A 14,474-nucleotide genomic window follows, 5' to 3' on the forward strand; every position below is an offset into this window, starting at 1 on the left:
CTCAGAAACCCGTACTCTAAAACAATCGTTGTGAAATCTTGAAAGAATATGGCGCTCGACCAAAACGGTAGAATCTCGTTTATTCTGGCAGGATAGTCATATAAAATATATGAAGGCTCTACGTCACACTCGAGCTGCCTACTACTCCTCTCTAATCGAGGAAAACAAAAGCAATCCTAGATAACTTTTCAGCACTGTAGCCAGGCTGACAGAGAGTCATAGCTCCATTGAGCCTTGTATTCCTTTAGCCCTCAGCAGTAATGATTTCCTTAGCTTTTTCAACAACAAAATTCTAGACATCAGAGACAAAATTAGTAACCTCCCGCCCTTACCTGGTGCAGATAAGTCTGATACGGCAGAGACAGTTCCAGGACCAGATATTAGTCTAGACTGTTTTTCTCCAATCGACCTTTCAGAGCTAAATTCAATTATTTCTGCGTCAAAACCGTCAACCTGTCTTTTAGACCCAATCCCAACCAAGCTGTTTAAGGAAGTCTTTCCCTTAGTTAGCAACTCTATATTAGATATGATCAATATGTCTTTACTGGCAGGCTATGTACCACAGTCATTTAAAGTAGCGGTAATCAAACCTCTACTCAAAAAAACCTACTCTAGATTCAGGAACTCTAGCTAACTATAGGCCTATATCCAACCTTCCTTTTATCTCAAAGATCCTGGAGAAAGTGGTAGCTAATCAGCTGTGTGACTTTCTTCATGACAACAGTTTATTTGAGGAGTTTCAGTCAAGATTTAGAGTCCACCATAGCACTGAGACTGCACTAGTTAAAGTTACAAACGATCTACTTCTAGCTTCAGACAGGGGACTTCTCTCTGTGCTCGTCTTGTTAGATCTTAGTGCTGCTTTTGACACCATTGACCATCAGATCCTATTATACAGACTAGAACATTTACTTGGAATTACAGGGACTGCTTTAAGTTGGTTTGAATCCTACTTATCAGACCGATCTCAGTTTGTACATGTTAATGATAAGTCCTCTATGCGCACCAAAGTTAGCCATGGAGTGCCACAAGGTTCAGTGCTTGGACCAATTCTCTTTACATTATATATGCTTCCTCTGGGAAATATTATGAGGAAACACTCCATACAGTTTCATTGTTATGCAGATGATACTCAGCTTTATGTATCAATGAAGCCCAATGGCACCAGTCAGTTATGTAAGCTAGAAATGTGCCTTAAGGACGTTAGGACCTGGATGACCAGAAATGTTTTGCTACTTAACTCAGACAAGACTGAAGTTATTGTGCCCTAAAAACCTCAGAGAGACTTTTTCTAGTGATTTGACTGTCCTTAATGACATCAGCCTGGCATCTAGCACCATGTTAGGAATCTAGGAGTTCTATTTGATCAAGATATGTCCTTCAGCTCTCACATCAGGCAAATTTCAAGAACAGCCTATTTTCACCTTCGTAATATATCCAAGATCAGGAATATCCTGTCGCAAAATGATGCAGAAAAACTAGTTCATGCATTTGTTACCTCCAGATTGGATTATTGTAATTCTCTTGTCAGGGCGCTCTGGTAAGTCTCTAAAGACTCTTCAACTAGTCCAGAACACTGCAGCTCGTGTACTGACCAGAACTAGGAAAAGGGACCACATTACTCCTGTGTTGGCTTCTCTGCACTGGCTCCCTATACAGTCTAGAATAGAATTCAAGATCCTTCTCACTTACAAAGCTCTAAATGGCCAGGCACCATCTTATCTTAAGGAGCTACTAGTGCCGTACTGCCCCTCGAGAACATTACGGTCCCAGAATGCAGGCCTACTAGTGGTACCTACAGTCTCTAAGTGTACTATGAGAGGCAAAGCCTTCAGTTATCGGGCTCCTCTCCTCTGGAATCGTCTTGCAGCCGGGGTCCGGGAGGCAGACACATCTGTATTTTTAAGAATAGACTTAAAACTTTCCTTTTTGATAAATCTTATAGTTAGGGCTGGTGCTGGTGTAGATCAGCTCTTAGTTATGCTGCTATAGGCTTAGACTACCAGGGGAACTGGCACCTTGAGCTCCTCTCTTTCTCTGTGCATATACAGTACGTCATACTACTGCATGTATCTATCTGTAAATCTCAGTCACTAACCACCTACTTTCCTGGGAGCCCTTGAGCTCTCTTAGGCTCCTCGAGATCGTTGGTTGACGGCCTGCCAGAAGAAGTCTAGGCCTGTGAAGGCTGTTTCGTCATGAGCCTGGGATCCGGCCGAAGATTTCTGCCTTTTAATAAGGCAGTTTTTTCTTACCACTCTAACTTTTGCTGCTTTGCTAAAGTGCTCATGATGGATAGGCCGGATCTTTGTAATATAGCAATAAGTAAGGTCTTTTACCTGCTCTTTTGTAATGTTAACAGAGAAAGAGTAAGGTATTTTACCTGCTTTTTGTAAAGTGTCTCGAGATAACACTTGTTATGAGTTGACGCTATACAAATAAAAATTGATTAATTGGTTCAACAAATAGGTACCTCGTGGCAGACATTAGCCAAAGTTTTTACAGGTTTACAACTGCTACAGATGACGGATTTCTTCATTCCTTTTTCAGAGCACATGAATGTCGGGACCTAGATCATAAAGAAAAATCTTGTGTTTTTCTGGAGAAAATGACCAACCCTGCCTTTAGAAAGGAAATACATTTGCAAGTGTAATATTGGCAACTGTTAATTTATAGAAGGAAAATAAATGGTTGGAAAACATTTTCAAACTGACTGTGTTCTCAGTTGTGGTCATTGACTTGGTCTTCTGTATTGATTTGGTCATTGATGTAGACATTGCAGTGATGTAGATTTGGATCAGTAGTTGATCCTGTTGCGTTGTTTCGAGAAGGGGACTGACAGGGTCTGGCGTGTGTCTGATTGTCAGCAGACGAAATCATGACAATAAATGTGAACAAAGAGAAAACCAGGAGAGCATCGGTTCTCACGGTGCCTGTGAGAGTTAGAAGAGAAAAAAAATGTGCTATTGTGGCAAGAGTTTGGTGATGTAATAACTAATTAAGTCAAATAACAACCGACAACACCACCTGAGGTCCTGCACCCCAGGAAATCTTATAACTCCAAATGTAAATAATTAAGACACACAGATTTGAAAACTGGTGAGGCAGAGACATAATTTATTTTTATAGAGCAAAGGGAATATGCAAAATGAGGTAGACTGAAGCTGTAGGGAAGGAAAAATTGTTAAATATAATAACACAAATACTAATAAGGGGAATTAAGATATATTTTTATTTTATCACAGAATATAAAATGTTCTAAAAGAGGTTAAATGTAAAGTTGAGGCTTTAGAACACTACCAATCCAGAAATAAACCAAAACTGAGCTGAAGCCACGAGTGAAGAGGCAGACTACACTGAGGAAGGTGTGGGGGTGCTACCACATGCTCACCTTCGTGCAGCACAGCAATCCAAACTTTAGTGCTGTCTATTTGTGACCCAGTGCTCTTAACTCACATGCAAAGTGTGGGGACCTCCCCCTGGGTACCTAGCCTACCAACTAAGTGGCTGAAAGAAAAGCACAAATAATTAAATGACAAAACAATGTAAAAACAAGCAAATTCCAGTTAGTTGTCGGCAAACTAATAAACAAAAAGTCAAAGTAATCAAAAAAACAAAAAAATAAACCAAACAAAAATAACAGGGACAATCAATGAGTTAAAGGGACCAAAAAGTAGTAAGGAGACTTTACTGTACTTCAGTACAAAGGGGAACAAAAATAGTACTAAAGGCAAAACACTGCCAAACTGGGACAAAACAGTACGAAAGGCAAAACAGTACTGAAGGCGAAAATCCTTCAACTCAATGCTTCAACTCAAAGCTAAAAATACTGAGCCACCCTACTCACCACCACAGGGTTTCAGTCAAGATGAAACTGGAGAGCAAGGAACCACAGGCCAGATATTAAAGCTGCAGCAACAACCAAACAAGGATGTTATTAGTGATGTGAAAAGCAGTTCTTTCAGTACTGAATCAGTAGAATCAGTTCAGTAAAGTGATTCGTTCAGTACTTCTCTACAGCTCTGCCTGTGAATCAGAATTTAATAAGCTGAAACACGGCCGAACGTTTAGTTCTGCTCACGATCATACTGAGAACAGCCGGTGGTGAATAATAAGCCAATGAGCTGAGAATTTAGTTGGGTAAAGCTACAGTTTGCAAACTGAAAGCTGCTAAAACAATCATATATATTTTCCCCGACAGTTCTGTTCAGTACACGAATAACTAACTGACTGAGAGTGAGAGAGAGAGAGACTCGGAGCTCCCGTTCAGTACGTTCAGTGAACGAATCACTCACTGCCTGATGCCACGTGAGAGAGAGAATCTACAGTACTACAGTTCAGTGAACGTGCGAGACTGCGAGTCACACACATAGGCTACTAAAACAGTCAGCTGAGTGAAATTAAGTTGGATATAAAAGCCGTTTGCAAACGGACAGCAGCTATAAAAAGCACATACATTTTCGCGACACCTAAATGTTAAATAAAATATTTGCTACTTCCTCGATTTTGGAGACATGAGAGGGAGATGTAGGGGCGGGCTTGAGCGAGACAGGGCTCCCGACCGACTCCGTCCTGTTGGTTCAGTCAGTACGTGTCACTGACATGAAATGGAGAGGGAGGGCGGGCTTGAGCGTCTCTTACGGTCTAAAGAGAGAGACACGAGACGGGAGAGCGCAACTGAAGTTGAGAAATTAACGACTCTTTTCAGTAAGTGATTCAGTTCAGTTCGCTCAAAACCAGCAAGAAACACATTGAATCAAGGCTGTACCTACCAGCAGCAACACCAAACACAAATGCACATGCCAGACAGGAGCAGGACGCCTGAACCTAGCATACAGCTGCCTTAATAAGCTCACCTGATTAGTTAGTGGGGGAGGGGACAGGTCTACCACTATACCAACTTATATTTAATAAACAGTTTAAAAATAAATGGTTAATGTGACTTTACGTTAAATGAGCGTAATATCTCCCTAGTAAAATATACATCTGTCTAAAACAAAGAACATTTTAAAAATAATTATGTTAACAAATAAGCGTAGACTCAACCTCCGATGCTTTTTCAGCTGTCTAACTGTCACGGTCGGTTGAAAAAACGAAGGACCCAATTGCAGAAACTAACAAAAGTATTATTTTAGCAAAAAGGAAAGAGGCAAACAAAAACTTACTTAAAATCAAGTCAAAAAATGTCCAACTGAAAAAACCACAAAGGGTAAAAAAACAGTGAGCCTCGAGGAATCACACAGGAGCAAGAGAAAAACTTACGGAACGACATACGACAAACAACAACAGTGATCTGACAGATCAGATGGAAATTAGCTAGCAAGCTAAATCTGGTACAAAGCATCTCTTCTCTTCTGAGACTGATGTTTTTTTTGTACACTGTCCCTGACGATTAAAATAAACGATTAAATGAATTACACAGAAGGGAAGAAACACAGAGACTAAATAGACAGGGGTAATCAAACAGAGGTGATAAGGGGCACCATGTTGTAAAAAAGTTTCTGGAAAGACTTTTGTGACAGTTCACAAATAAATCACAAAACAACACAAACACTTCACCTTCAGTTTGTTACAGTCGATGAAAGGGGCTTCATACTTCTTCGGGACATAAGGTGCATATATGCAGTATAGTTTCAAAAATAACACAACCGTGTGTTTGTGTGTGTGTGTGTGTGTGTGTGTGTGTGTGTGTGTAGGATGTGGTTATTTCGGTGTGCCTCATGCCTGTGTCAAACAGGAAACATCTCTTTTCTGCTACCTGCAACGAGCCCCAGGTTTTCAAACGCTGACCTTCAGCAGAGTCACATGTTGCTTCCATGTTCACTGGTTGTTTCCTTGTTCATATGTTTAAACACATTGTTTCCCTAATAGCTCCAACATGCTTTTTTACATGATACTAAACCTGATATAAAACTCAGAAATTTCTCCTTGACTTTGATGTGCCTTTTGCCAAAATTACCAATAGTGCACGTTACATTACAATAATACAAATATTAATAAAAATAAATGTTATTTATAAAGCGTTTTCAGGAACTCCAAGACACTACACATCCGTAAAAATAGAAAGATCAAGACAAAACAAACATTACACACAAAATAAAAGACACACATTAAAAGCTTGTTGTAGTGTTGAATATGTGTGGGGAGTGAGTTCTAGAGGGAGGGGGCAACTATGGAGAAGGCTCTGTCCCCACCAGGTTCGGTGCTTGGTTCTTTGTGGTGCAGACCAGATGTTGGCAGGATCAGCTTCAGGCTACTTTTTTTTGTGTCTGTAGGTAAATTTGGTTGCATCTGGCATTGGACGGTAGAAGACATAAGTGAGGTAGGAGGGGGCCTGGTGGTTAAGGGCTTTGTGTGAGAGTAGCAGGATTTTGAATTGAATGTGGTACGGGTGTGAGTGAGAAGGGATGCAGCAGAGTTCAGGATGTATTGCAGTTTATTGCGGACTTTGGATGATGTGCCTTAAAGGCTACTATTGCAGTAATCGAGTCGGGATGTGTTTTTAAGGTGAAAGAAGGTGGTTCTTGTGAGCTGGGTGACAAAGGAGAAGTGGCGGTCAAAACTCATTTCAAGATTGCGGATATGACGGTAGGGAGAGAGTGGAGTTGTCTTTTGTGAGGCAGAAAGCCCTTTAGAAAGAAGACATTTTAAAACCGGGGAAAATGTTCAGATGAAGAAAGTCAAGTTTTAAAAGTTTTTTAGTTTGAAACTAAAAATAATTAACTACTTTTCAGTTTTTAATACATGTTTCTGAAAATCCAATGAAATTGAGATACAGACTGATGAAATGCATCCACCCTGCACGTCATCCTGTACATTCGTGCAAAGTTATTTAGAGTTTTAAAAATGATCAGGAAATAACACCTTATTTGTCTGTTTCTAACGGCGCTCTTGCTCTTCACTTCCTCTAAAACATCTCCGCTTTCTCTGTTTTGTTAGGGGCAGCTTTGACTTAAAACTAACTGTAGTTCTGTTTTTTTATACTTTAAGAGCTTTGAGTGGTCAGAAGACTAAAGAAGCTCTACATTCATATATCAGTCCATTTACCATTTTATAAACTACAGTCCTTATTTTATAGGAAAAAGTGGAAATTTGACAAAAAAGAGGAAAACAAAACAAAGACATAATTTTATGAGAAAAAAGTTGTAAACAGCAAGAATAAGTGGCTTTATTATCAGCATTAAGTTGAATTGGAGCAGCCTGAATTAAAATAAAGAAGTAATAAGTTAAAAGTGAAACCTTTACTAAAGTAAAATGTTCCTCAGAGTAAACTTGTCTCTTTCATTCTTTATTTCTTCTTCAGACTAACATGTGAATGACGGCTCTTTGAATCTAGCGAGAATGTGAGGTTCATGCAGGACATGTGGTTTAAAAGTTAAAGACACCCACCTGCATGACAAACTGGTGCATAAGAAATACACCAGAACACAGGAAATAAAATCCACTGATGACACTGCTGGCTTTCATTTCCTTTCACATCACTCAAACACACGCCATGGAGGCTTATAGAAAACATCTGGTTGTCTGTGTCACTGCAGGTAAAATACTTTTCTTTATTTCTGTTTTTTCTTCACATTTTAAAAACCTTTTAAAAGTTTTCAGCACTGAATATATAGGTAACCTGCACAAGGCTGAAACTCACCTGAAGCCTTTGAATCAGGCTTTTATTTTCACAGCATGGTCATGTGGACCTTAAAGAGACACTTAAATGCATTTCGGCTCAAGCCTTCATCAGGAAGTCAAACAGATAAAAATGAGCCCATTTAGAGTGGGACTCCACCATTAAGAATTTTCCACTGGGAGCTAGAGGTGTGGCATGTCCCCTGAGGTGTCAAATCTTTTCAAATCAAAAAACAGAGCACGGTCTCTTGCTCAGGGGATCCATCCCGTATCCCGTTGGCTTGCTATTAGGCAGTTAGGAATAAATGCACAGCTGATGTAAGGAAAGTCACATTCCCTATTATTCAAATTGGAGTACTTTTTTTGAAGTTTGGAGAGTTTGAAAAAATCTTCAAAGTGTTATTTTGATGAGTTGACAGAGCCAAAGTACCTGAAAAAAACGTTTCCATAAAGACTTTTTGTTTTCTGTAGAAGAGGAGTAGCATTCCCTCTTCCGGTGCAGACATGACCTGTGAAGCTACAGATGATGTGTTTTATTGTGTTGTATTATCTCCAACATTGTCTGTGTTAACTCCTCTGAAATCTGTAATGACTGTTTCCACTCTGTGTTTAATAAATTCCAAATGATCATGCATTAGACTGAGATTTGTCAATGGCTGCTTTAAGAGGGGGAAAAAGGGGAACGCCTTCTGGGACCCAGCTGCACAGGGGAGCCCTCATTTGTAGAGCGCCAATTCATTACAAGTGTTATCTCAATACACTTTACAAAAGAGCATATGGGATAATATGCAGGAAGGATTTCTACTTTGTATTCCTCGCATTCCTGTTGTCTACACTTCCTTACCGCTGAGGTGGAGGTCGGAGAACAATGCATGAATGAGGACGGTGGTGGTTGTGGGACGACACAGCCCGATGGTAGTGGCTGGGCGTCAGGGACGTCGGGTGGTAGTAGTGCTAGATCACCTTGCTGAAAATTGGGGGAGCTCCGTCTCCTTGAGAGCCTGGCTTCTGCTGCCAGGACAAGGGGGGCAGCAGACTGTTCTCACCAGCAATGAAAATTAAAATATGGATAGCACTGTATTTTGTGCATTTACAACATTTTCGGTATTGCTGCCATTTAGAGTTAGTGAAAAACCTTAAACAAACAAAAAAAAAAGGAGTAATCCGGTAGAACTGAATCAGTTTTATTTCTTCTTTGCAGATCTCTGGCTGGTCAAATTTACTTCTATAGCACATCAAAACGATTTGAACCGACCAAAATGCTTCACAAACATGGATGATTGATAATAAACAATGTGAAAACAGCAATGTCCATTGCATAAAAAAATCAAAATAACACACTGACAATTCCAACATTTAGATTTGTTTTGAAACCATTCAGCTGTGCTTTAAATGAAGGGAGAGGGCACATCTGAAAAATGAGAACATGAGAGTTAATTTAGGATGACGTCTCACGCCTGCTCTTTCCCTTAGTACTGCTGTGCTGTGTGAGCTCAGATGAAGAAAGAGAGATGGTTCAAGCCAAACTGGGTCAGAGAGTCACCCTGAACACCAGAGAGGACAGGTGTGACAGCAGGGCTGAGGTGGTGTGGATTTTCGGACCGGAGAAACCCGCCAGGCGGGTCGCCAGAATGAGGAACAGAGTTGTGACGACGAACTACACCAAGTCTTTTGGGAACAGACTGAAGCTGGACCCTCAGTCTGGATCACTGAGCATCACTGAGCTCAGAAGCAGTGACTCCGGAGTCTACATGTGCCAGTCCATCGGCGTTAACATCTTATCCCAGCAGTTCAACCTGATCGTGTACGGTGAGTCCATATGACTGCATACGATGAGTCTATCGGACCGTGTAGGGTGAGAGCCCCTCAGGGAGGCTTCATTGTGAATAAAGGATTGATTTTCCATCCTTGAATTTGTTTATGTAAAATGACTCAATAGCAGGAATATCTCAGCTGCACTTGTTAAAATCTGCTTTCTCTTGTTGTCTTCCAGCTTCTGTCTGCAGTCCGTCCATCAGGATCAACATGACTGCAATGAACAGCCACTGTAGCTGGCTCACAGTGGAGTGCAGTGTGCAGAACAGCAGGGAGCTCAGACTGTTGTGGTTCAGAGGCAGAGACAAGCTGAATGAGACGAGCCGTCCAGATCCGTCCTCTACGTTGCATCTCTCTCTGGTGATACCGAAGGGTGATGAAGGCGAGTACAGCTGTGTGGCTGAAAACCCTGTGGATCAGAAGAGCAGCAGACTGCACACAGCAGACACGTGTCTAAACAACGGAGGTATGATGTTGCTGAAGCTGGGGAACACAATGCTCCTCTTCCTCTTTGTCGCTCTCCTCTTTTTGCACATTCTCTCTGATTTATTCTGAAGCAACTATAAAAATTCTGTTTGTTGGAAAACTTTCAGATGTATGAATAAATGTATTTTCCAACAGATTCAGTGATTTAAATCTGAAATATTTGAATCAGAGTCAGGCACATTCTTTTAAAAGGTCCCAGCAGTAGTCCCTTTCTTTCTCTCTCTCTCTTTGTATCTCGTCCCTCAGAGACGCTCAGCTGGTGTAACTCTGGAGTGACAGTACGGCTTGTTTTCTCCGCTGTACTGGGTTTGGCCTTGATGGTTCTGGTGGTGGACCACGTCAGATTCAGGCGACAAACCCAACAAAGATGCTGAGTGTGTCATCTCATCACATGGGAAAAGAAAATGCAGGAAAACATCTAACGCATAGAAAAAGTACCTTTGAAAGTCCTGCATCAAAGGAAAACACTGTTACTTCAATAAAAGTGATTAAAAAAATACAAAACAGTACTATTACCTGTTTTATAACAATGTCCGGTATTTGTATGGACCACACGACACAATAAATATCACGATACATGTACAAGTGGGGCTGAGAATCAAACTTGCCAAACAACAAAAATGCTTGTCTCTGCTGCAGGAACTTTTATTGTGAAATGCTGCTTGACATACGTGAAGGTACTTCCTGAGCGCCACAAGAGAGAAGAATTTGTAGATTTTCAACACTGACACGTGTAATTTAGAGTTTTTCTAAGTCACCATGGCCTCTTAAGAACTCCACAATCAAAGAGCTGATGTTTTTGTTGTTTTTTTAATAATACCGGTGTTATGGTTTAAAAAGTCACCATGTTAACGGGAAACTTTTAGCTGAATGCATCTGCGGTTACCGTAGTTACAACAGATGTTGAAGATGGAAAGTGTCCTGACTATAGTTGCTTTGTTACGTTTTTTTATTGTTGTCAAAAATACCAATCGTGTAAGTATGTAACTATGACAACCACGTATACATTCTGCTGAAAGTCGTCATTAAACACGGTCACTCTTCAAACCTTAACGCTGGTTAACATTAATGTTATCTTAAGTTAATTATTAAAGAGATACTTCACCCATTTGCATTAAGCTTTGTGTCATTAGAAACCTGGTAGTATTTTTGAATGGTCGTGCTTCCCGTCCTCATTTCCTTTGTATTTTTAGGTCTGACAAGGAGCCTCTGATGACGCAAAAATCGTCATTTTGCATCATTGGCGGCTGTTGTGGTTAGCGGGGGTGAAACTACAACGCTCTATGGAGAAAGCTGATAAGAATCGACAATGGCGAAAAAAGTATGTTTCAACTTCATCTGATATGGATGGAGGGGAATTTGAAGGTCTTGTGCTCGAATCGGATTTTCTTGGCTATCTCTACGAACCGCAATATAGCAGCGAGGCAGTTTCTGCCAACAGTTTGCCTATGAACACAGACATAGAGTCCGTTTTCTGCCAGGAATTTCCAAGATGCCAATTCCTTCTTGAAGAAATCTCGGAATCAGTTGAGGAAACGGCTGAATGTGTTGTAAATGTCTGTAGAGGACCTTAGTGGGAGTGGCCTGCGGTGCTGTGCATCCTGGGAGTTGGTCTCTTTCATCCTGATGAGCCAAAAAGACACTTTCTGCCTTTTCTCGTTCAAGAAGGCATCAACTTCAAAATGTATTTCACATTTCTTCTACATATATGACCCAATGTCAATACAGATTCATGTTTCAATGGGTGAAGTATCCCTTTAAAGCCTGGCTCACACTGCAGGATACCGGGCCGATTTGAGCTCCGATTCTTCCTTCCCGACAATCTCAGGGTCACTCCCGACTCAAGGCTGCTCAGACCCGATTATCTGCTCAGATTATCTTGTGAGTGTGAGCAGCAAAGAGCCAATCTTAACGTCCCCAATCTGCCCGGCGATCGTCAGGGACGCCCCGATTTATTTCAAACATGATATTGATATTTAGAATGTAAAATCTTGATGATTACGTCATGAAAGGGTCCGGCAGAAGTTGTGTATGACTACAATATAATCACCAGAGACAAGGGAGGAATGTAGTCATGGCGACCAGCGGCAGGACGCAACCCGTCGTTTTTTTGTTTGTTTGTTTTTTCGGTACAGATCATCAGTGCAGCACTTTTCTGAAACTTGTTTCCATATATCTACAATTTTATCAACTTTCCTATATCCTACAACAACTTTCACTTCCTTCTCTTTCACCAACCGCCGTCCGTTGGAGTTTTCAAATTAAACTTTATTAACAACCGTCAATGCTCCGTTCCCCATTTCACTCGTACAGTGTGAGCTCTCCGGCCGTGTCCGACAATCGGGTCGTACAGTGTGAGCACATAAATCTCAAGGTCTGGTCAGGCGTCGTAAACGATTCAGTCGTACAGTGTGAGCTGACATGCCACCCCGACTTTTATACAATCAGGGATAAATCGCAAAAACAATGATAACTTCTAAATTAAATAAATGCATCAATTTATCATTGCCTGTAAACTTCACCATGACTAATGTCACACCTTTTTCTTCGCACATATATAAATAGAGGTGTTTGGTGAGATGAGGGGTTGCAGGTTTTTTTTCACACGCTTCTGTGAGTGTGAGCATACCTTGGTTCTTTTTTGCACATTCATTCTCACACTCTCCTGGAAGACGTCGCTGTGAGGACTGCCGTAAGATTTTCATTGACCATAAGTGATGGTCATTTTGGGCTCTTCATCTTCAGACATTACACTCTGTGACAACATATTTCTTGGCTCTTTGACAGTTTTTTAATGACTGCTGCATTGTTAATCATTATATTCAAATTGGCATCATAACTCTGCGTCATTTGTTGTTTGACCTACTTTTGATGCACTTTGTTTTGACGATCAAAGAGTCCCCCCTGTTGTCCCCCCCTGGTGTCTCTTCCTGGTGTCTCCCCCTGGTGTCTCTCCCTGGGGTCTCTCCCTGGTGTCTCTCCCTGGTGTACCCCCGGGTGTTTCCACCTGGTGTCACCCCCCTGGTGTCTCTCCCTGGTGTCCCCCCCGGTGTCTCTCCCTGGTGTCTCTCCCTGGTGTCCCCCCCTGGTGTCTCTCCCTGGTGTCTCTCCCTGGTGTACCCCCAGGTGTTTCCACCTGGTGTCACCCCCCTGGTGTCTCTCCCCGGTGACTCTCCCTGGTGTCTCTCCCTGGTGTCCCCCCCGGTGTCTCTCCCCGGTGACTCTCCCTGGTGTCCCCCCCTGGTGTCTCTCCCTGGTGTACCCCCGGGTGTTTCCACCTGGTGTCCCCCCCTGGTGTCTCTCCCTGGTGTCTCTCCCTGGTGTCTCTCCCTGGTGTCCCCCCCGGTGTCTCTCCCCGGTGACTCTCCCTGGTGTCCCCCCCTGGTGTCTCTCCCTGGTGTACCCCCGGGTGTTTCCACCTGGTGTCCCCCCCTGGTGTCTCTCCCTGGTGTCTCTCCCTGGTGTACCCCCGGGTGTTTCCACCTGGTGTCCCCCCCTGGTCTTCCTTTGTTCAAGTGTGTTTCGTATAAAAAAAACTCTTGCCTTATATTGAGAACAATATGGTAATATACAATTAAGTCACTCTTGTTGTCCATCTGTAATACATCAGGTCCACTCTCTCTGCAGGTTGTAGCGACCACATGACTTTGTTGGTTTTCCATCACGCTGTTCGAGCACAAATAAATAGCACTTACTAAGTGATCTTCTGTGTGCGAGCTGAGGTAGATGAAAGTTTGTTGGTTGTACTATCCAGTCTAGTGTTCTTTGGGTCAACAGGTTTGGAATGAGGTTGTGTGCTATTTTATCTTTGTGCTTTTATCTATGTGGTGTAAATAACTTCTCAGACATTAATTCATGACTGATAACAACAAATCAGTGGGACCACCAGAATAACTCCTCCATCCATGTATTTTCTTCACATGCACTCTGTGAGTAGGTTACATACACTGTAAGACTTTTTCTCATTGTCGACTGCACAGCTCCTACATTACACCTTTTGTACACTTTTTGTTTTTTTACATTTTACATTTTTTAAATTTTATTTTATATATTGTAATTGCTTCTTATACTTTATTACTTCTTACACTTCTTATACTTTAATATGTAAGTTGTTGCTAGTTCTGCTTTATTTCCTTGTTAATTGTTTAGCAATAATACACCAAGAAAAATTCCATGTATGTGTAAATGTACTTTTAAAAACACGATTCTGATTCTGATTCTGATTCTGAAAACAGTCTCAAATAAGAGAAGAAAAGAACAAAACTCTGTTTGAAAGCTTTGATGCTTTTCCAGGATTGTGAACTATACCATACAACAAATAATAGATAAGTACAATTGTCTTTTCTGCTGAATCGAGTAACCATTGAGATTAGCTAGTATTTTAGGTCTACTTGTATAAGTTTGTTTGACATATTTGATTAGCACCAATGTACATTTCCAGATGTGGAAAACGTGTGATTCTGACACCAAGTGGCAAACATCTATCAGGTAAAGATGTTCTAAATTCTTAAACTATAACCGAACTTTAATGAAAAACATCGTAATGTTGCTGT

General features: G+C 41.4%; 1 protein-coding gene across 1 annotated transcript; it reads left to right on the plus strand.

The window, feature by feature from the left end:
* The first annotated feature begins 6,377 nt into the window (after positions 1–6,377).
* On the plus strand, positions 6,378–10,430 carry LOC132986633 (uncharacterized). Its single transcript, XM_061053139.1, has 5 exons — positions 6,378–6,507; positions 7,304–7,538; positions 9,094–9,429; positions 9,614–9,901; positions 10,168–10,430. The coding sequence occupies exons 2-5, from the start codon at positions 7,448–7,450 to the stop codon at positions 10,293–10,295; spliced, it is 843 nt and encodes a 280-aa protein (XP_060909122.1). The 5' UTR covers positions 6,378–6,507; positions 7,304–7,447; the 3' UTR covers positions 10,296–10,430.
* Positions 10,431–14,474: the final 4,044 nt, after the last annotated feature.

This window comes from Labrus mixtus, chromosome 2 (assembly GCF_963584025.1).
Source record: "Labrus mixtus chromosome 2, fLabMix1.1, whole genome shotgun sequence".
NCBI lineage: Eukaryota > Metazoa > Chordata > Actinopteri > Labriformes > Labridae > Labrus > Labrus mixtus.